Genomic DNA, 21,684 nt, shown 5'->3' on the forward strand with positions numbered 1-21,684 from the left:
GGCAAGTTCGTGAAGGGGTGATCAGGGTGGGGTTTTTGGGTTGCGGGGGTCCACACTGTGCCTATTTCCCTTCTTGCCCCTTCCCTTGTCTCTCGTTCACCCTCCCCGTCCTTCCTCCCACTTCCCCGGTGCCTTTCCCCGTAACCGACCTTCCCCGTGACCCTCCCGTCCCTAGGAGGGACCGTACCTTGTGAAGCCACGACCCTCCTGGGTCGTGGCGGCTTTCTCGTTTCTCCGGTGTCTCTTCCTTTTCCCGCTCTCGCGCTTCGGTGGTTCCTCTGGGCGTCTCTTCCTGGTTCTTCGTCGGGGTGGTTAACCGGTTCGTCCTCTTCTCACCGGCCGGGATTTCCCTTCCGCTCGCCTCCTCTCCGCTACGCACTCGTGTCGCTCTCCACTCTTCTCCTCCTTGGGCTCCGACGCGCCCCCTCTCCGGATCTGTCTCCCTTTTTAGTCCGCGAAACCGGAAGTCCTCGATGCTGTGACGACGTGGCGTTTCCCCGTTGCCAGGGGAACGCTGCGTCGTTTCCATGGATTCGGCCGAAAGATGGCGGACTCGAGGTGAGTGTGTCGGGTCCTCCGGGACCCGTCTACACCACCCTAATCTATTCTGTACCACGGCACTCTATGCCACACACTCTACACCACTTTATGCCCTAACATTCTATGCCACTCTATGCAACTGCACTCTACCCTGCACCACTCCGCTGCAAGCCACTTCACTCTACTCTGAAACAATCTACTCTGTGCCACTAGACTCTATGCCACTCTACTCTTAACCATGGCACTCTAAGCTAATGCACTCTATCACTGCACTCTACTCTGCATCACTGCACTTTACGTCACTGATCTCTATGCCGCTCTACACCACTGCTCCATGACACTCTACTATGCAACACTGCACTCTCCACCACTGAACTCTACGCCACTCTACTCTGCACTACTCCACTATAGGAACCTGGCTTTTTATGTAATGTACCAATGTAAGGGTACACAATGCAAAAAGTCCAAATGACCCTTATCGCTTTACAGAGGCTTACTTTAATAATTCATAGTGCTCTATTTGTGGTGGTGTGATCGAGTAGCTTAGGCTTATCAGAAGGGAGTGTTGAGCATTTGTTGTACACACAGTCAATAAATGAGAAACACTCAAAAAGAAATCTAAGCCAATTTAGAAAAAAAATTTTTTTAAATATATATTTAGACACCAAGATCATCGATATTGGGTAAGTACTTTAGACGCTGATTTTTACAGAAAAAACAGTAAAATAGCAAAGTTGTCAGATTGGAGGCATGAGCCTTGAACACAGATATGTTATCCTATGGGAGAAACATACACAGCACAGAGTTACTTACAAACGGTTGTAGAGAGTACTTTTTAGGACTTAAGGTGCTGGGGGACCATGGTTCCAAGTACCATCAGCATTTTGAGCTTACATGCCTTGGTGTATCCAGGTGCAGAGGTGCTGATCGTGTTGGCAGCCTACAGTGCTACAGCAATAACGTTTTAAGGGACCTGTCAAACCCACATAGTCTGGAAGCGGTGGACTTGGGGACAAATCCAGTAGAACTGGGACCCTAAATTCTGAATTTAGGGGGCGTTTAGGGGACCGTAAGGCAGTGGACAATGGGATACTTAACCCGGGGGTGACTACACCCTCTATATATCTCCTGGGGATAGTGGACCTTTTCTTGACCCAGAGTTCCTAGTTCCAAAAATAAAACAAGATAGTGGAACCCTTCCTTGAGTGTGACTTGCCTTGAAGTGAAACATGTCTCCGGAATAACTAAATTCCTGCCTGCTCTGTTGCCAAATGGGCCTCAGGGCAGGGGGTGACGTTCCACAGGACTGGGGAAGCAGGAGTAGCGTATCAAGGGTGGTAGAGGCTTTGAAGCTCCCGGCCTTGACATGTTAAATTGCTAACCATCCAGGTGGAGGAGGTGTGATTACCTTTCTCCTGAGCAGGCATTGTTTCAGACCTCTGAGAGCACGGGCTCTCATCTGCAGGCTGTCAGAAACTCGTCTGTGGTGGCAGACAGATTGGCACCAGCCAGCCAGCACATTAGAAACTGGTAGGTTTTCAGGAGGAACCTCTAAGGCGCCTTCTGGGTGCATGTAATACTATTTGTCATACTAAATCCAATACTGGCATCAGTACGTATTTATTAATACGATGTGTTTAATACCAAAGAGTATTAGTTTCAGCGCAGTCATCATGTAGCAGGGTCACTCATGATGACCAGGGTCCAAGTACATGTCCTTAGGATGCCTGCTTGATCACAATATCTAGAAATGCAACTAGACATCACAGGGGCCTATCCGCTCATGTAGATTGGCCCTCATGTAATATAATGCACCCTGCTTTAGGGCTCCAAGTCCTGTTGTAGGGGTGACTTACATATAGTGCATACAGCATTAGTGGGCATTGCACACAGGGTGTGTGCAACATTGTGTTTGCAAAATGGTTTGCACCATTTCAAGCATCCTGCATTGGCAGTCTGCATGTGTTTGAGTGTGGGTCCCTTAGGATGGCATAATACATGGTGCAGCCCTTCGGGACACTCTTTTGTACCCCTGCCCTAGGTACCAGTGGTCCCATTTACTAGGTACTTACAGGAGTTCTAAAGTCCCTGCCAACTGGGTTACAACTGACATTTGGGTTATCATGTCAAAAGGGCACTTTTCTACACACTCTATGCTAATCCACTCTACGCCACTGCACTCTACAGCACTATACTTTACTCTGCAGCACTCTGTGCTACTCTACTCTGCAGCACTCTATGCCACTGCATCCTACGGCACTGCACACTACTCTGCACCACTCTACGCTAACGCACTCTAAGCCTTTGCACTCTACAGCACTCAATCAATCAGTACTTGTAGAGCGCAGCTTAACACCAGTGAGGGTATTGAGTCGCTGGGTTGCAGGGCCAGTCAATCCAGTACTTGCCGGTGAGGTGGGAGAAGGAGCAGCCTCCGCTGTTGCTACAGTAAATGCATGGACTGTGCGAGGGAGGTGGAGCAAAGGTTTCTGGATTGCTGGTGGAGGTTCAGACGGTGGTTCATGTATGCTGGTCCTCGGTCGTGGAGGGCTCTGTAGGTGTGTTTCTCTAGTTTGAGTTGCAACTTTCCTGAAAGGGGAACCAGTGGAGGTTCCTCGGGTGCTGGGTGTTTGGCCAGGTTGAGGATCAGTCTGGCTGCTGAATTCTGTGTGGTCTGGAGCCTTCTCATGAGTTCGGTGGTGGTTACTGCATAAAGTGCACTGCAATACTCCAGGCGGCTAATGACACACGCTTGTGTGACTTTTTCTGGGGCTTGTGGGGAGCCATCTGAAGATTCTTTAGAGCATTTGGAGAGTGCGGAAGCAGACAGAGGAGACTGTGTTGATCTGTTGCTTCATGGTGAGTTTGCGGTCCAAGATGATGCTGAGGTTGCGGGTGTGGTCTTTTGGTGTGTGTGAGGGTCTTAGTTCAGAGGGCCACTAGGTGTGGTTGCCAAAGATCAGCACTTCGGTCTTTTACGTGTTGAGCTTCAGACGTTATCCCTTAGCCAGGCAGCAACGTTCTTCATGCAGTTGTGGAAGTTTGTCTTGGTAGTGGTAGGGTCTGCTGAGAGCGAGTGGATGAGCTGGGTGTTGTCGGCACAGGATACGATGTTGATGTCATGGGTTCTGACCATGTCAGTTAGAAGCAGCGTGGAGGTGTTGAAGAGGGTGGGCTAAGGAATGAACCCTGAAGGACGCCACAGATGGTGCTCTTGGATTCAGAGGTGAGGCGGGGCAGATTCTATGCATGTGTACTGTGAGGAATGATGCAATCCATCCGACTATGTCCCCTTGATTCCGATCAGGTGCAGTCTCTTGATCAGTGTGGTAGGAGACAATCTCGAAGACACTGCAGAGAGGTCGAGAAGGATCAGGGTAGCAGACTCTTCGTCAAGTAAGGTACGGATATCGTCGGTGGTGGTGATCAAGGTGGTCTTGGTGCTGTGGTTAGCTTGGAAACTGGATTGGGAGGCATCTAGCAGGTTGTTTCTCTCCAGGTGAGCAGTGAGCTAGTGGTTGATGGCATTCTCCAGGACTTTGGCAGGAAACGGGAGCAGCGAGATGGGGAGGTAGTTCTGGAGATCGATGGGGTCTGCTGAAGATTTCTTGAGGAGAGGTCTGACCTCTGCATGTTTCCAAGTGTCGAGAAAGGTGGCTGTGGCGATGAATGTGTTCAGGATGGTGGTGAGTTGGTGGCTGGTCTTGTTGCTTAGGAGGCAGTGGAGGCCGGGGTCAGTGGGTGCTCCTGAGTGGATGGAGTTCATGATGGCTGTGGTGTACGTTGTGGTGAGCTGCTACCACGCATTGAGATGTTGGTCAGGGAAGGCTTCCGTGGGGTTAGGCGGCTCAGGATGTCAGTGGTTTGGGGCTCGAATTTCCTGTACATGGTGGATAACTTGTTGTGGATTTATTTGCTAGTTCATCGCAGAATTCCTGTGAGGGAGCAATGGTGTTCTCATGGCTGTTGGGCACAAGAACTCTGATGATGGTGAAGAGTTCCTTGGTGTGGCTGGCGATAGCCTCTATGCGGTCTGCAAGGGCATCCTTTTTGTTTTTTTAGAGTCATTGGTGGTATTTGTTCAGGGCGGACCAGAAGGTAGCTCAGTCTGTATCGTCTTTGCTGGTATGCCATCTTCTCTCAGGTTGTTTGCAGCTGCGTTTCACTGTGCTGAGTTCCAGTGTGTACCGGCTGGCTTGTTTGGTGGATCTGCGAGATATGGCTGGTTTGATGGCCAGCATTGGTGATCCAGGTGTTAATGTTCTCCACAATCAGTTTCATGTTGGTTGCAGCATCAGGCTGGGTAGTGTGGAGGGTGTTTGTCCATTGACTCAGTGTCACTTTGCTCCAGATGCAGAAGGAGGTGGTGGGTGGATTGGGGTGGTGCGAAGTGGTCCTGCAATGGTGAAGTGGACAATGTAGTGGTCAGTCCTGGTGAGATCCATGGTATGGCTGTATTTGACTCCGTTGCTGGTTTTGAAGATAGGGTCCAGTGTGTATCCTGCTCTGTGTGAGGGGTCTGTAACCAACTGGGAGAGTTTGATGTTGTTCATTTGTTCCACGAGGTTGGCGCGTTTATGTTTTAGGGGTCGTCCAGGTGGAAGTTGAGGCCTCCAAGGAAGATGTAGTGCTTCGACTCAATGGATAGTGGGGCAATTAAGTTTGTGATGGTGTCACAGAGGCCAGTGTGTGATCCAGGGGGCGGTAGGCGAGGGTGCCTTTGATGGTTATATTGTCGTCAGTATGAAGTTGGAAGTTCTGGTGTTTCATGGTTGGTGTGGTTTCGTCTTCGATGGTGCAGCGCATTGATTACTTGTGGGTGATGACAATGCCAGCTCCGAGTCTATCGGTGTGGTTGCGGTATGTCATTTTTAGCCTTTGGGCGATGTGCTGGCAATGTCTGAGGCCGAGGAGGGGCTGAGCCATGTCTCTGTGATGAAGGTTACGTTGGGGCAAGAGAAAAGATGCGTGTCCAAGACTTCGGTGGCATGTTTGCGGAAAGATCGGGCTTTGATCAGGAATCATCGGCGTGGTTCTAGGGTGGTGCGAGTCAGTGTGGTGTGGGTTTTTAAGAGGTACGGCGGTCTTATGTTGCAGATCAACAGACAGAAGTGGCAGGTGAACCATCCTGTTGTGGCTCGAGGAGATGCAAGGAAGCAGTTGGTGCGTCGTCAGGGTCCAGGTTTAGGAGATATGTGGTGGAGTACCTGTGGGCATCTGGAGGGCCAGGGTTCCTGGACATGGTGCGGTCCATACGCAGATGGGCTTGCCTTTGGCGAGCCAGCTGCGTGGCCGAGCTGTGGCCTCCATTAAGTAGATCCTAGGAGTAGGAAGGGGTGCTGGGTGGAGAGAGGGGCAGCCGGGAGGGAAAAACAGCAGGAAGGAGCAGTTAAGCAGCAAACCAAAGGCAAAGAATCAGGTGAAAGCACGAAAACATGGTGCAAAACAATGGCAAGGAAACAGGCAGAAACAGTAAGAAGAGGCAGAATTAGGTGAAATAAGGAAGTGGAGGTGGAAAAATAAGCAAGACCTATTGGCATTGCCAATGCTTGTATAAATATGCACATTAAATGCCTCAGTCTGACTGACTGTAACATTATGAATCCGTCTATAAAATAAATAAATGTAGTTGTTACGGCAAAACTAACAAGTAGTCAATAATTATTTTGACCAGTTTTCAACTGCACAAACGATATACTGAATAAAGACGTACAGTGTATCACCATGGCCCAACCTTCCACCATCTCCACAGCCCCAGGAGAAGACCTCGCCTGTTACTGCCAAGGCCAGATAGTGCTGGCCATCAGAATGCGCTGCTATCTTCACAATGTTTCTTGTGGAAAGGCCCTGCACGGGCTGAGGTGCCTATAATGAGGCAAAACAAACATGAGTTACGTGTAGTAACGGAAAATACAAGATACAGCAGATTTTAAAGAGGCTTCTAAATGGAGATGGCATTTTCAAAATTGCTTTAAAAAGTAAACATATTTAGAAAAACTCTGCATTCTAAATTCTCAACTAGAAGGATTACAGTCTAATAAATAAGACACATTTCTGGGTATGCTTCTCGGAAAACACTGCTTTGAATGTTGCAAACAGAACATTGCTCTTTGATGTGATAAGATGCTTCTCTAAGAAGTTTAGAAACCCTGGTCATGGGTATACAACACATAAAATAAGCACAGAGCTACCTGTAAAATGTATTTCTGGTTTAAGATTGATTCTGATAAAGATATATACCAACTGTTCTAATAATACTTATTAAATCAGGGTAATCTACAATGGATACACACAGTTACCTAGTCATATCACAATGAGTAATATGACATATTGGTCAGCATCCTTTCAAGGAGTTGGAAGAAATTCCTCTCATGTTCTTGAAATGGACCAATGACTTATGTTTTTCCTCCACAAGAAAATAATCTATCATTGTTATTGATGAAATACATATCATCATTTTAACATCATTCACATGTCAAGGTTTGATACACTACGTGGCAGACACATTACTGTACAGCTCTCTATGCCAGACATGGCCTAGTGCACTCTCAACAAAGTCGAAGATAATAAAAAAAGAATACAAAGGTAGGGAGAGCGTGGGATACAGTGTGCTTTTGTAAGTGTGTGTGAGCGAAAGAAAGTTTTTCTTTTTCAAGGGGTTATTTAACCAACATTCATCCTTCTATGCTAGCCTCTGGTGTTATCTTGTTTGAATGTAGACATTAAACATTACAGAAACATTGGACCACATTTCATGCTACCATAAAGAAATACAGTGCTGAATTATTTCAAAATGGGTTTCCACTTTAGTGTAACTCAACTACATGAGTCATGGAGCGAACTGAAGCTAGCACTTTGTCTTGGTTAAATATATCCTCCAAGCACATCTTTCAAGTCAGCTGGCCCTTGCTCTTCTTTTGAAGGCAAATCACACCTGTTGGTAGGCATAGTCCAGCTTTTCTCTTAAGCATGTAGACATTATTCCCTCCAGTAGGCAAAAACTAAGTTGAAACTGAAAGCTTATCTCTGCCTTAGTGGCAATGAATAAGGAGATTTGCAACTGTGCAACAGTCTTCCACTATTTCAATTATCTTTGCTTTCTTGTACTGATTCAGAAGACCATCAAAGTAGAAGAAAAAATATTAAACTGTATTTGCATTAATGGGTCTATCTATTTATCATTCTCTGGCCTGGTAAGTCAGTTAATATGAGTCTTTTGGATGCCAAGAGACTTCTTCAATTGAAAGGTTTATTATCCCGGAGTGCTCAACCAAAGCCACAGCCCTGCTGCACACCCTGGCACTGGTTTAGGTGAAATGAAAAATTGCTCCTGGCAAGAGGTCACCACCAAAAGAACTACAGATTCTGAAAAGGAAAGGTTGAGGAGGAATTTTCACACTGACAGAGGAACAGCAGCAGGAAAAACAGGAGAGCTACTACCACCCGTCCACAGAGGCAACTAGTTTTAAGGAAGAAGACAGAAGAGTGTGATGTGCAGGGTCTAATGTCCAAGATGGACAATGTCACTTTCACACAAAGACCACCATTTTGAGTAGCACACAATCATGACGTTTTTTAGGCCTACAACATTCACCTATCAAAGCAGATTTGTGAAAGGTCACACTAATGAAAGATGTCTTGACTATACAGTGAAATAGAATGAGAATAAAATAGAGCATGTTAGAGAAGTTTATAGTTTTAAGAGCTTGATCTTTCTATAATCAAGCATGTCCCCGAGTACAAGAGGAGAGGCAGTTATAACTCTGATTTCTATTCGCTCTAGATTCAATTTTCCCCTCATCAGTGAGACTAAAAACCTGCACGAGCAGCACTGATCTGAAACCCTTTAGGTGAATAAATGTTTGACTTTCCCGAGTAGGTGAAATTGATAATTGCCAGTCTTGTAATTTATGTCAGTGTGTGGTAGAACTGAGAGTGAGGGGTGCACAGATTTCTCCAGGGAATCTGCATGTGGGTCTAGGATAGAAGTGCTAATTCAACTTGGAATTACTCTTTGTTGCAGGGGCATCCAAGTGAATTAACAGGAATTTTGTTTTAGTTACTTCAAGCTGAAGAAGCTGGCGCCATATGTAGCACTACTAGTTACGTTCTCAAATTTGAATGGTCATTTAAATCGATCATTATCCTGTAGAGCTGTGTCTATTAAATCCAAAGATGTAAATAGATCACTTAGGTGAGCTATTGAGTTCAAGCTGTATCTAACTTGGTAGCAGAAAATTTGGAAGCCAACAACTGTAGAAGAAGAAGTACAAACGCTTATGTTAAAACATTAAACGAGGGATCACATGGAGTGTCAGCAAGATTACAGTTCAAGGAGGAGTTGTATTAGCTCAACTTCACTCCCTGATTTATTTAGTTTGTCTTTGTGAAATATGGAGGTCCCCAATTGGAAGAAAGAGATCCAAAGAGAGAAACTATGATTGGGAGAACCAGACTTCTCTAATAAATAAAAGGTCTAGAAAGTGAAAGATAGCCAATTTAGATAGCATCACTTATGCACTTTGTGTATATACATTAGGGTGTGGTTTAAGGCCAAAGAGAGAAAGTAGTTTAAATCTGAAGAGGTTACTGTGCGCTACTTTGGAAAATGTTCTGAGGTTGATGTTGCAAGACTAAAGATCAGCTCATTACAGCAGGTAGTAGTAAGTGAAGTGGTGCCCTGGCAACAGAACAAATCACTGGCTCCAGCACGATTCTGAGATAATTATTTTTATTACAATCCTTATGAACCTTTCAAACCCATCATTACAATGATTTTATTCAAACATTTTCTGTCTCACTGAAGGAAGGAAAGGTAAAAACAGTAAGCAAGCAAATAAATACGCAGGAATGAAAAGGAAAGCAAATGCTTATTTCATAAGCAGTACACACTTGTTGTCTTTTAGCTACTTACCAGTGTATCACTGTTGTAGTTCTGCATATAAACACGCCCATTTCTGGATAAGATTAAAAAGCACTTCTCTGCACATGTGATTTGCGTAACCCCAAGATTAGCAAGCGCTTCACATTGAATAGGGCCATTCACATTGGCATAATATTTCCAACCTAATAAGCCCCAGCCTATGACTTCCTGTAATGATCCCTGAAAATGTAAACAAAAAAACAAAAGGTTTTAATTGAAAGTATATTCATCACAATTTCATTTTCTCCCTGTGATTCTTTATAAGGATGGGCAAACTACACACTAAAACTTTGCAAAACATTTCACTTAGAACCTCAAAGGCACATTGATGTCTAGCTGTCCCTCATCTCCCATGCAGATCACAATAAACGTAATATTCATGCTAGGTCAGTGGTTCCCAACCTGTGGGCCGGGGACCCCTGGGGGTCCGCGAAGCCTCGTCAGGGGGTCCGCGGCAGCTTAAAAAATGTAATTATATTAGGTCCCAGCTATCAGTATTGACTCAGTGGGGGTCCCCCGGTTCCAATAATGATTCAGTGGGGGTCCCCGGGCTCCAGTGTTGATAAAATGGGGGTCCACAGAAGTGAAAAGGTTGGGAACCACTGTGCTAGGTCATGGCAAATAATCTGACTACTGGATAGGGTGGCCATTTGGTTAGCACATATAGGAGGATACTATTTCCGGTCCTATAATTACATGTTTCAAAGAATCAGAACTTGCCAAATCAGGTCCCCAAGCCATCACAATTCACTCACAGTAAAACAGACAATTGTTCTAATTATATCTAGACTGCAACGTCATGCAGGTACTGTAGGAAAGTACCCTCTTTTTAGCATGTTACCCCCACTTTTTGCCTGCTGTCAGTGTGTTTTTGACTGTGTTCACTGGAATCCTGCTAACCAGGATCCCAGAGACTGTGCTCTCTCCCTCTAAATTTGGTTGCTCAGGACTTCCCACACCCCACAGTTGGCATACTGGTGCTCCCATATAAGTCCCTAATATATGGTACCCAGGGCATTGGGTCACCAGGGGTTCTCCATGGGCTGCAGCATGTATCATGCTACTCAGGAGAGCCCATGCAATATGTGTCTGCAGGCCTGCCTCTGCGTGGGAAGATGCATGCACCCTTTCACTACAGGTCACTGTAAGTCACCCCTATGGCAGGCCCTCCCAGCGAAGGGTGCAGGTGCTTGTGCGTGTGTGTGCGCACACCCCTGCATGAGCGGAGGTGCCCCTACAAACTCCAGCCCCTTTTCACTGGACTTCGTAAGTGCGGGGAAGTCATTTCCCCATGTACTGGTCACAGGTCACTCACTACCTGTGTCCAGCTACATAATGTTAACTCCAAACCTGGGCATGTTTGGTATCAAACATGCAGAATCATCCCCTAATACTGTTGCCAGTATTGTTTATATGTTTACATGCACTCTGGGGCTACTTAGAGTACCCCCAGATTGCTCCTACCAGTCTTCTGGGGTTTTCCAGCCAGCCTGCGCTGCTGCCATCCCGAGACAGGTTTCGGCCCTCCTGCTGCTTCAGCAGATCAAGCAGAGGAAGGTAGAACAAAGAATTTCCTTTTGGAGATGGAGTCAACACCATCTCCATTTGAAAATAGGTGTTACATGGCTTGGGAGGGATAGCCTCCCCAAGCCGCCAGTGCTTTGAAAGGCACATTTGGTGCCCTCCTTGATAAAATAAACTGGTTTGCACCAGTCTACGGACCCCCCCCCCCCCAGTCCCTGCTCTGGCGTTAAACTGGACAATAGAAAGGGGAGTGACTACTCCCTTGTCCATCACCACCCTAGGGGGGGTGCCCAGAGCTCCTCCAGGTGGCCAAGGCCTGGCCCCCTATCTTCAGTTTTGATTGCCTCCTCACGAGTCCACATTTTAGAAGTGAGAACCGAGTTGCATAGTGATCATACCTCAGGAAGTGAGATCACTTGACAAGAAAGTCATAGCAGTAAACTGATAAAACTCTACAAAATACATGTACAGTGAATAAAATAACACCAATAACTGACTTAAGTTGACTTGCAAATGAATATTTCACTGAGTGGATATTTAATCCACCCCTCAAGAAGTTCACAGCATGAGTCCCTCAGCAAGAAAGCATAGTTGGAACATCAGAATCTATACTATCCAAAGTTTACTCATGTCCATGAGAGAAAAATCAAGCTAACTTATTATTAGAGAAAACTCTTCTCCAGATTAAAAGGATTTACCAAAACTGCTTTCAAGAGTCTAGGTTATTAGCTCAAATTGGTGCTTTCCACACAAGAGGCCAGCAGTAACTCAATTAGTCGTAATCAGCCGCATCAACCTCTTCAAACTGGCAGGGCTCTGCCGTTGGCATGTATGGAACAAGAGATCCGAGGACACAAGTTTGTTCTGTTCTCGAAAGCTACATCAGATGCTAACAACAAGATACACAGACCGGAAAGTCAACAGCCTTTTTTATATTTGCGTACAGTCATTAAGAAAAAGTGGCCTTTTCTGAAATCTAATTTTGACCATTACTAACTTAGGAAACTGAGATGTGCAAGAACCACTTCAATACATAAATTTTGTTGAGCATTTTTTCTACTTATTCTTTTTTTTTAAAAATCTGTTAATTGTTTTTGCATTTAGTAAACATACTGAATCTACAACCAAGCCCTAACGTCAATGTTCAGTGGCAGTAAAATAATACATGCAGTCCACATTGCAACACCTCATCATAACCAAATAAGTGGAAAGAAAAAAGCTTAAGACTGAGCTGTCGATGTGCACAGAACCTGCAAGCTATGGGCCACAAATCTTTTCATGTTTAGAGGTGCACCTTCACCACATATATTTCCTTGCCAGCTCTGCAGCGAGAGTCCATCCCTCGGGTTCCAAGTGATGACAGGAGAGGTTTCAGGGGATCCGCAACATCAGCCAATGCCTCTTTTGGCTACCAGGTAACCAACTCCAGCCAACAGTCTCTAGTATCTAATGTTTGCACAGGCTTCCATAAACCCTAGGAGGGCCGCCTTGGGGTTCAGAGTTTGAGACCTGTGCACATTGTGTGATAAGATTATGTACTGCAGTCCAGTAATGAGTAATGACAGCACAGCCCCATATAACATGATAGAATAGCCCATATAACATGATAGAATGACCCATCTGTGTACCCCCAGAAGTGGGCACCATGAACATGGCCCGGCCCATCTTCCATAGCCTGTATGGGCTACAGTATGTGTGGTGAAAATAAGTGAATTGTATGAGCCTAAAGTTGGAAGCAATAGTCCAACACTGCGGAGCTAGTTTTGCTTCACACCAGTCATCATCTAGCTCCATCATGTTGTTCACCCAGCTGTCTTGTAACTTCCAGATCGAATCAGGAAAGTTAAGGAGGAGGGACTTGTACGGGCATGAGACGACCTTCTGACCGAGCGGACCCCCTTGGTCAGCTTCTCCTCCAAGGGGTTGTAATCCTAAACCTTTCCTAGAGTTGCATTATGTGCCTTCAGAGCATGCAATACCTGCAAGAACATAAAAAACTGGGAATTATGAAGCGCAAACTTGGACCTGAGTTGCTCGAAGGACATTATGTGGTCGGTATCCCACAGATCGCCCACTGCAGAGATGCCAATCAAGTTCCATACCAAGAACCCCACCAACCGAGTTACCTGTGTTAGCCACATCCCCTCCCACAGCGGGGTTTGAGCAGTGGGTCTCCTCAGCAATTTAATGTGAGACGTGCTGCTCTCCAACAAAGCAGTGGGATCTCAGGGGCATGGAAGACGGGGGTGAACCCCATGAAGCAGGCCATATACCACCCACTGTTCCAAGATAGACCGCTCCAAGCATCAAAGGTGTGATGGTGCACTCTGAAAAGCCAATCCCCCACTGGGATCATTTGCACCATCTAGTAATATAAGCAAAGATCCGGTGCACCAAGGCCGCCCTCAGTAACCGGTACCATGCATCTGGAGTATGCTACCCTATGCATTTTCCCAGCCTGGAAAACCATAGTGGATGCACACTGAGTTTCAAAAAGACAGTGGGAGAGTATGTAGGGATGATGTTGAAGCACATAAAAGAAGCGGGGAAGTACCAGCACCTTATATCATGCCAAACATGTTTTTTTAACTAGATTATTGAGTTCTCTCACCACATTTATTGATATAGGAAATGACTCTGAAAAATAAAAACACAAACATCTCTGATTTATAGCAAAGGGTGCAGTACATATAGCAATTACCAATCTGCCTGCTACCCTCCACCCCCTTTTAATCACACATGCTTGTGCCTCTCTCTGGTTCTCTGTTCTTCACTGTCAGGAGAATGGCGACATGTTGTCACAGTGACTCGACTTGCAGACATGTCAAAGTGCCTAGCCTCTCGTGACATACAATGAATGCAAGGTCCATTACAGGAAGGTAGAAAACAGCCTGTCCACACACACACAAGATTATTATACTAGTGCATGGGCACCTGGGCATAGCGCCGGCATATCTGCGATTTGTCTTCTATGCACGTTCTTGATTCCAGTGGGCTGAAAAGCAGCTGAGCAGGTAGCCAGTACACTGTTCACGCTGTACCTGTGGAGCCGGGTGGCAGCGATGAGTTGGTGGCTTAATGGCTCAAACTGCAAGATAACCAACCCGCTCTGCACGTGTAAAGGTCTACAGGTTGGAAGCAAGTTATGCCACAATTCTAATACAGCACAACAAACAGTATTAGAGAAACTGAACCAGAGGGTAAGGCAACAGTAATTTTCGGTTTGTATTCCATGGAGAGTCTGGAGTGTAAGTTTGATGTGCAAACTTCTGTTTTACACTTTTTAAATTACTTTATTTTGATCATATAATGACTACTACCAACAAGATATCACTGAGAAGTACTAATACTCAAACAGAAAGGAAAAAACATTCTTATTCTAACAGAAAGCATATGTGTGAAAATTAAGTAATTGCTGGGGGGTTCTAAATATACAAAATACTTCCAATTAAATGAAAGGCCACAAGTACAAACAGGCACAACAATCAGATCTATTAGCATCAATATCCTTGCTTTCCACAGTTGTTTTATTAGAGGTTACTATTTTAAGATCAATCAGGTGGCTGATATGCTTTGTACATTTTGTAATAACGATATGGGCAAAGGAATGAGAGCAGAACCCCCTGCTTTTCAGGATATGGTTTTGATTCAGTTATTTTAGACTCCATTATGGAATTTTTTAAACCTTGCTTGTCTTCATCTCCACAACTGAATTTTCCAAGGTTCAATCAGGAAATAACCCTTCACTGGATATGAATGTCACTGGTAATCACAATGGGTGAAATTATGAGTACCTGTTGGAAAACTAAATAAATGAAAGCAAGATGTTGCTGTCAACTTTAGATACAACAGAAAAGTGTGCCGGGGATTCTTGTTATGCATGTTAAGTTTCAGGGTGATCCGTCAAGTGGGGGCCAAGAAAATGGAGGGGTCAAAAAAGTGGAGTTTCCCATATTAATTCCCATAGGACCTTTAGACAAGACTACAGCTCAAACCACTTGGTGAAATAACACCAACCTTGGCAGAAAGCTAGCTAGTTGGTGTAAATCCGTTCAGTAGTTTTGGAGACATTAAAGGGGAAATACATTTGTATCTCTCTGGCCGCAACATCTTTGTGAAAAAAAGATGAGCTTGTGAAAAGAAATTCACAGCTCTGATTGGCTGCCAACACTTCAAACCAGAAGTGCTGGCAGCCATCTTGGGACTCTGCTTCAGCAGAGTCCCACAAAAAAGTTAAAGAGGGAAAAAAAGAAAGGGCCAGGGTAGAGCCCTGACCACTTAGCTCTGGGGCCAGTGGATTTCTATGGGTTTTATTTTATCTTCTATTTCCTAACTATAACGTCCCTGTGACCTATGTTTTTTCAGTGATATATATATATATATATATATATACACAGCAATGGCTACTCTGAAGCTCTATTAGTTGAATTTGCATGTGACGAAGAATTGTACTTCTGATAAAAGAAGCTGTCTCTCTCTCTCTCTCTCTCTCTCTCTCTCTCTCAGTGCTTCCAGAGTAGCCAGCCCAGACATTTTACCCACTATCATTTTTTTTTTTTTTTAAACATCTTTATTTGGATTTCAAGCAACCATAATTAAATCCAATGTTGACTGCTGGGAAATTATTTTTAGGCTTTTATTGAAGCATTTAACAATGACTTGGCATTTTCAATACATTTTAAAAAGGGCAGTTAGAAAGCCATTTTCTAAGAAAGATAATGTCTTCAGCCACAAAAAACTTTGACATAAAAGTCTTATAGATGTTAGTGCAAAAGGTTCAGCAAAGAAAAAACTCTGATCTTCAAAAGATTGGATAGAGCATCATGGGATAATATCTCTTTGAGCAAGCTGAGTTTAAACAAGGTCTTTCAATAGTTGACCACTGATTTAGTTTATGGACAATTGTACAGGAGTCTACGGAGGTAAGAGGGAATTCGTTGTGCTGCTTCATCAACTTCCACATAACATTGGATTTGGCAAATGTTGGACATGGCCCTTTTTGCAGGGTTATCCCCAAACCTTTTGCCTCTGACCTCCTATTTTTGATGTGTGCTACATTTTGTTTTACTGGATTTAGGACTCTGGGCACTTTACCAATGCCGACCAGTACTAAAGTGTAAGTGCATTCTGTTTAAATGGTATTGGTGATTGGCTTATCCATGACTGGCATATTTGATTTACTAGTATGTCCCTAGTATAGTGCACCATGTGCACCCAGGGCCTGTAAATCAAATGCTACTAGTGGGCCTGAAGAAGTGATTGTGCCACCCACGAGCAGCCTTGTGAACATGACTTGCCACTGCAATGTCTGTGTGGCCAGTTTTAAACTGCCATGTCTATCTGGCAAGTGTACCCACTTGCCAGACCTAAACCTTACCTTTTACTACATGTACGTCACCCCTAAAGGAGGACCATGGCAGCCCCATGGGCAGGATGCAGTGTATTAAAACGTAGGACATGTATTGATGTGTTTTACATGTCCTGGTAGTGAAATACTGCTAAATTAGGTTTTCACTATTGTAAGGCCTATCTCTCTCATAGGGTAACATGGGAATTGCCTTGAAATATCTTTTAAGTGTAATTTCTGGTTGGGAACAGATCGAGATCTGGAGTTTGGGGTCTCTGAATTCAGAATTTAAAATGATGGATGGAATGCGGAACAAATCATACATCAACCCGAGTCACAGATCTGGGTTTAATCCATCAATTCTTTTGCTCACCACCCCACACCAGATTGGACCCAGCCATATGCAAATCAGCTTTGACCCTGTTCCACGTGGGAACAGTCCAGCCCGGACTGCCAGGCCAGATCCTCCTAGGTCAGGAAACAAGCATCATGGGACCGGTTCCGGGGTATCACCCGACATTTGGGCATACCAGACTCACTTATATATTTAGGCATCACTTTTAATAATACATGACCCTTGAAAACGCATATTGATGTTTTAAATCTATTAACTTTATCAGCCATTTCGGGGCTATGGAAATTCAGAAGAGATTTCAGCAACTATTCTTTACCACTAATTGTAACTGGTTTTAAAGATATGGTTCAAAACAAATTGTTATATGGCACTGAAATCATCTACTTGAGCGGAAAACAGGATTGGAATTTGATTGAAGGGCAATGTTTGAAAATTCTCTTCAGTGTACCTACATCTTCCAAGGTGCAAGCAATAAGGATGAAAACCAGATGAAACTCATGATATTGTACAACCATGTTGCCTACTATTTTGGAGTGGGCTTCTTCACTCCAGACACAAAAAGAATCACCATGTTTTGCAGGAATGAAACTGTGAAAATAGTGATTTAAAGTGGGTTTGAAGGCATGAGAGACCAGTTGGTTGTAGTTGCACAGCAGTTTTCTCTAAATGTCTCCATATTAACAACTCTGTTTAGTCTGTCAAAACTTCAATTGCAACAAAAGTTGTTTCTAAGAAAAATGATTTGAATTATGTAATAGTGAGGAGATCTCTATCTTTAAGAGACGTGTTGCGAGCAACTATGTTATTTCCATTCTCTTGAATCTGGGAATGGGGCATGCAATATTAAAAATAGGATTTTTTTCCTTGATGTGCAATGTTATTTGTCCAGTGGGAAGATGTTTATTAGCGTAAAGGTCTGTGGAATGTTTTAACCAGTGATATTTTTAGTTTTAATACTGAACAGTGTATTTTGACTTCTTGATGTACATTCTGTGGTTAGTTTAATGGACTATAACCTATAATAAGCTTTACCTGGCTGAATGACAATAATAAGAACTTCACCTAGCATAACAAGTAACCTGCTTTTGCTGTAAATAGCTCCTCAAAAGTCTACTTTACATGAACACCATGTACATTCACCAATTCACTGATATGCAGGACATAACACCCACACCTCCTCCGAAATCTCCATGCTAAAAACTGCCTCCTGCATCAAATGTGGGCCTAGGAGCCCATATATTACTTCAACAGTGTCCACTTCAGGATGCAGGATGCAATTAACATCAAAAACACAAATAAGCAGTGCAAATAAAAGGAAGTACTATCGACCTGTCTACTAGGTAAACAGATGCAGAAACAACATTAAAGAAAGTGTAACTACTGGCAATTACACATCAGATATAAGCTTTAAAATATTCAATACACTGGGAATTAAACGAGAGGCAAGTCATGTCCTCACCAAATACTCTTAGTGGGGACAAATCTAGACTCAAAAAGTTAAACAAGCCCAGCTCAGTATGCCTAAAGCAGATATCCTCATGAAACTAGCAGCAGCCTGATGACTGGATGGTACAAAATAACTTGGCCACAATCCAGTAACACCAAGCCATGTAAAGATGAGCAGTTAACCTGTGCATGCTACTCACCATGCGAATCTCATTTATAAGGATGTCTTTGCAGAAAAGACTCTCAATCACCCAGTGAGCTAACCCAACAGTCATAAATAAGGCAGACTCACCAGTACAAGAGTAGGGATGTAGAGTGGAGCAAAATGAAGTGGTGGTCCCTACTGAGAGCAACAAGATTGAATAGTGTATTGGATAATAAAAACCAAACAATATTCAAAACTGTTAAAAAAGGAATTAGGAAAAAAGTGATCACAAGAGGGAGAGTGAGCAAGACAGATCAGCACTTGGTACCCATTAAAAAAATATTTTTGCCATACAGTATGTACGATGCACCAGAGAAGATATTTTTCTCACATTCCTCCCAGCCGGCAAAATCAAAACATGTCAAAACAGTCCAGTGCACAATATGTTTATCTGACAAATACAATAATTAGCCACAGTATGAACAGCCTAGTGACAACTAGAGGCAACTGCCAGGTTACCAATTCTCAGATTGAAACTACGTCTTTCAATTCACTCAATTCTGTGTAAATATTCATGACACTTATAATGGAGGGATCAACATAAAGTTACAAAAGTGCAGAATACTGAACGTCAAATTTAAAACGGCACAACCTATTATATTTCACTGCTGTGAGAGTTATCTACTGAATTGCAATTTAATGCAGAGATAACCGAACACTTATTTTGGATGGCTATATAATAAATTATAGGTACGTGCCAGATAGGTCTGGTGAAACTGAGACCACCCCTAGTCAAGGGAGGATGAGGAGACTTGGACTTCTATGGTAATGGCCTAACTCCAATGGGTGGCTGACTGGTTGGCAGGGTATCATCTACACTAGTCATGGTTGATGGCAACTCAGACCCAGGATGGCGCCCTGTGTTGACTCTTGTTCCCCGGGGCAAAGGTAAGGAAGGAGGTACCTCTCCTACTGCTTAACACCTGTGACCTCTGGAGATGGGACTTTAACAATGCATGCACTATCCTTCCATCAACACAGGCTGTGCCTTTCTGCAGCCTTCCCACCGAAACTGGACACCCAATGGCCCATGAGCTTGTGTAGTGGGAATGACTAGAGCTCCACACCCTGAGAGATGTATCTAAGGAGGAGACTCTCCCAGAGTTTCAAATGCTGCATGACACCCAAAATCTACCACTAGTCCAATTCTTGCAATATGGTAGGATAAGGTGATCCCTTAAACGAGATTGGAGTGAGATGGCAAGCTCACCCTCTACCCCAACCACATTATTATTGCAAACTCTACACACCATGGAACAGGGCCGCAGCATCACAACCTGGATTTATAGATCAATAGGGGAAACACACTGACATTTCCTTGCAACCACTTAAGGAGTCATGAGCTCTGGATGGGCTTATGACACCAAGTAATGGTAGAGAGCAACAGAATATCCATGGAAAGTCTCCAAAATGCCCACTTTAGATTTTCTAGCTAATTATATTGCATAAGGCATACCTCACACCACAGAATATCGGCTGCCTACACCAAGGGGCACATGCCTCTGCAGATTTCAATCATGGCATCTGGGATTGTATCCTCATTCAGGAGGTCTGAAATATAGTACAGACCACTCTGGACAGTCATGAGGAAACAGAAACTGACCACCATAGAGGTCTGCATGATAGGCATGTTCCCTAAAGCTAATGTCACAACGAGATTCACAGGCCTGCTGTTGCTACTAGCCAAATGCAGTATAATAATGCACTGGAAATCTGCTGGGCTACTTGGAAGCCTGATGCACTTTGATGATGTTTTGATGTTTATGTTTTGCAATCTTACCAATACTCAATGTCGGGTGCAAAAACAGACCTGTAACCTTGAACAACTGTATGATCCCTGCAGGCCTCTCCATGCTGCAGAGCCACTGTAAAAGCCACTCAAATGTTTGCTCACACTGTTAAATCGTCTTGTACGGTGCATCCCAAAATGTCAAAGACATGTTTAAAACAAGCATTTGCAATGCAATGGGTCTCGCGTTTGCACGAGTTAGAGTTACTAGCTTTGTAAATTCCTAACTGGACTTTTCTTGCCATCTAAATAAAAAATGAAAAGTAAGACAGTTGACATTAGCAAGCCAATTCAAAGCACCAAGGCTGCCATGAGCATGAGCGCGAAGGAGAGGCACAAAAGGAAAAAGACGTTTGCTCGCAGTCAAACATACCAGCAAATGTGCAATTATCTATGTAACAGGATCGATGGCCAAGGTGGTAACAAAACAGCCCCAAAAAAAGGACAAATGTAAAGCATTTACCAATGATAACAAAGGATTTTTGAAAGGCAAGCCCATGTAAGAGTGGTAGTGATGGGCATGCGGTGAGCATGGTTAAAAGCCCACAGATAGATTACAACATGTAAGAGCGCTTGCGCGCTCAATCTAAAAGTGACTAGGATGCAGAGGTGGCCAGAAACATACAGCACACATCATTATTTTTTTTTATTTTTTTTTTTTAAATCTGTTTTTATTTTCCAAGCGAAAGATTACAGATCAACATAAAAATCAACACAGTGCAGGTTCATCAGAGTAAGATCACGGACATGTAATGATGCCCAAAGGGGCACACACAGCATTGCATCATCGGTGAAGACATCACCAGACCCCCCCCTCCGGTCCTCAATCCTAGGAATCAGCCCCACTACTTAATGAGACCAAACCGTTAATAACATAAACAAGTCAAGATAGATTACCTCCACATTTGATAGTCACAAGTACTACCAGGGAGAGTGTGTTTCCCCATCCCCCACCACCACGTTGCAGCTCACAGAGCGTACGTCCTCCTCATCAGTGAACCGTTCTAGAAGTGCACTCCAAGCAGCCACATCAGCAAGCGCCCTCTCATCGCTACGTGTTAAGCGCATGTGCTCCTCCTCCGCCGCCCCCACTCCAGTAGATCCCGCAACCAGTCAGAGACCGCAGGGCTCCGCGTGCTCATCCAGCCAATCGCACCTCTACGCTTGGCTAGTACTAAAGCCAACTGTACCAACCTATAGACAATCCATCTACCCCGCCGCCTGCGCACCACCCCCAGGAGACACAACAACGGGGTGACCTCCAATTCAAAGTTCAGTGACCTCGGTGATTGCCGCCGTCACCTCCTGTCAGAAAACATGTACAGCTCTACAGGACCAAGCCATATGTAGAAAAGAAGCGCCAAGCTCACCACATCGGGACAACTGTCCCCTCTACCTGGGTCTATCTTATTTATTTTCCTAGGAGTGATATATGTCCTGTGCACAAAGTTGAAATGCATCAATTTAAACCTATGATTACATGAGACCGTTCAGACCAATGATAGGGCCGCATCCCAGTCAGCATCCCCAATAGGTAGCCCCAAATCAGCTTCCC

The 21,684-nt window shown here is 44.3% G+C and overlaps 1 protein-coding gene across 4 annotated transcripts in view; it reads right to left on the reverse strand.

Moving 5' to 3' along the window:
- HERC2 (HECT and RLD domain containing E3 ubiquitin protein ligase 2) overlaps positions 1-21,684 on the reverse strand; it is a 1,448,528-nt gene that overhangs the window by 1,252,750 nt on the left and 174,094 nt on the right. For all 4 annotated transcript variants that reach the window (XM_069204283.1, XM_069204284.1, XM_069204285.1 and 1 more), the window contains exons 11-12: positions 9,455-9,643; positions 6,254-6,405 (exon numbers count right to left, since the gene is read on the reverse strand). In XM_069204283.1, the coding sequence (XP_069060384.1) occupies positions 6,254-6,405; positions 9,455-9,643 (341 nt within the window). The remainder of the gene's footprint in view (positions 1-6,253; positions 6,406-9,454; positions 9,644-21,684) is intronic.

Source organism: Pleurodeles waltl, chromosome 8 (assembly GCF_031143425.1).
Source record: "Pleurodeles waltl isolate 20211129_DDA chromosome 8, aPleWal1.hap1.20221129, whole genome shotgun sequence".
NCBI classification, from domain to species: domain Eukaryota; kingdom Metazoa; phylum Chordata; class Amphibia; order Caudata; family Salamandridae; genus Pleurodeles; species Pleurodeles waltl.